Source organism: Dendroctonus ponderosae, unplaced genomic scaffold (genome assembly GCF_020466585.1).
Source record: "Dendroctonus ponderosae isolate FM_Combo_2020 unplaced genomic scaffold, Dpon_F_20191213v2 Dpon_F_20191213_10, whole genome shotgun sequence".
Taxonomy (NCBI): Eukaryota; Metazoa; Arthropoda; class Insecta; order Coleoptera; family Curculionidae; genus Dendroctonus; species Dendroctonus ponderosae.
In genome coordinates this window covers 976,254-977,642 of record NW_026017111.1, presented here as the reverse complement: position 1 = coordinate 977,642, position 1,389 = coordinate 976,254, and the positions used below count along the sequence as shown (strand labels likewise).

The window sequence follows — 1,389 nt, the reverse complement described above, 5'->3', positions numbered from 1 at the left end:
TCAAGTGGATTTTGCAACTCAAAAAAAAACCACGCAAATCTAAAACTTCTTGAATTCAAGCCTTTTTTGAGAAAACTGCCAGCATTTCCTTATCGATGGTTCACTTTGTAACTGTGTCGTGTAAACAAACGTGTAAAAACCGATTAATTTCAAACTTCAACTGCAAGAAATACTGCTTTACTAACAACTGATTTCAAAGTTGATGTGTTTGTATTCACGAGTTGCCATGGTTTTTTTGTATTCAACGAGTCGATTGGTCGATCAGGTTTACGTGTTTCCGGAAACACGCGTCATCAGTTTCTAGGCAACGAAGGTTGTTGATTTCTTCGAAAGTGGAGAAGTACTGATTTTGTGCGAAAAATATTCCTTGTGGAAGAAATGAATTATTGACCTTTTTATTATTGAATTATTTGACCGAAATTTTTCCAAGGGTGGGGGTCGATTTTTTGAAAAAATGATTTTTCAGCGCACGGAGGCGAGGAATGGAGGTTTTTTTAATATTGATTTTTTTAAAAATCAGTGCTTATTTCAAATCCGCCGATTTAGCTTTATTTAGATTTAGATTAAAACAGCTTTGAAAATCTAAGAAAAAAATTACAGGAGACACCTTAAATGACCAACTTATCCGTATATTTGGGTTTCAATTGCATACATTGCACAGTTTCCATTATAAACAATTATTGTAGGTACATTTAAATCATGTTAAGGTTGTTCATTCCCTCCTGCACTTCCACGGCGCCCACCACCACCACCATCTGCAATCGTCCCCTGGAGCTTCTGCAATGGGAAATTTCCATTAAAAACTTTCAGCATTTGCAACTATTTTTCAACTAAAACATTTTGCCCTGATTTCTTCTCTTTCTTTTGTTGCTTAGACAGTCATAATTTTACCTGTGGTTGGTTCAGGCACGCGAGTAGTTGGCTTGGGCTTTACAGTCGTTGGAGTGGGAGTGGGAGTGGTAGAGGGAGTAGTGCTGGGCGTGGTAGTGAGAGTAGTGCGGCGAGTGGTAATGGGAGCAGCTGTGGTTGTAGGAGTGGTGGTAGTTTGGGCTGTTGTAGTGGGGGTGGTTCTGGTGGGCGTATTTGTCGTTCTAGGGGGCGTGTTGGTGGTGGGAGAAGGGCGGCGTGTGGTTGTGGTCGACCAACCAAATCCTGTGCATCCAGCGCGATTTGCATAGTCGCAGGTGAGAGACTCGGGGTTCCAATTCAGATTGGATGGGCAGGTAAACTGATAGCCAATCCCATTGGCGCATTCCCAATACTTCGAGCAGTCGTCGTCAGCAAAAAAGACTATTGCTGTGCCATCAGCCGGACATGGAGCTGTAGAGCAAAAGAGCAAAATTATTGTAAATTCCATTATTCAACAAAATTGGAGATTATCTTCCCAGT

General features: G+C 41.3%; 2 protein-coding genes across 2 annotated transcripts in view; one reads left to right on the top strand and one right to left on the bottom strand.

Moving 5' to 3' along the window:
* The window catches only part of LOC109542020 (prolow-density lipoprotein receptor-related protein 1), a 67,851-nt gene that overhangs the window by 52,963 nt on the left and 13,499 nt on the right, over positions 1 to 1,389 (top strand). The window lies entirely within an intron of this gene.
* LOC109542029 (salivary glue protein Sgs-3) overlaps positions 609 to 1,389 on the bottom strand; it is a gene marked incomplete in the record, with an annotated part of 1,940 nt that continues 1,159 nt past the window's right edge. Inside the window, 2 exon segments of the mRNA XM_048662024.1 lie at positions 609 to 777; positions 892 to 1,320. Coding sequence (XP_048517981.1) covers positions 713 to 777; positions 892 to 1,320 — 494 coding nt within the window.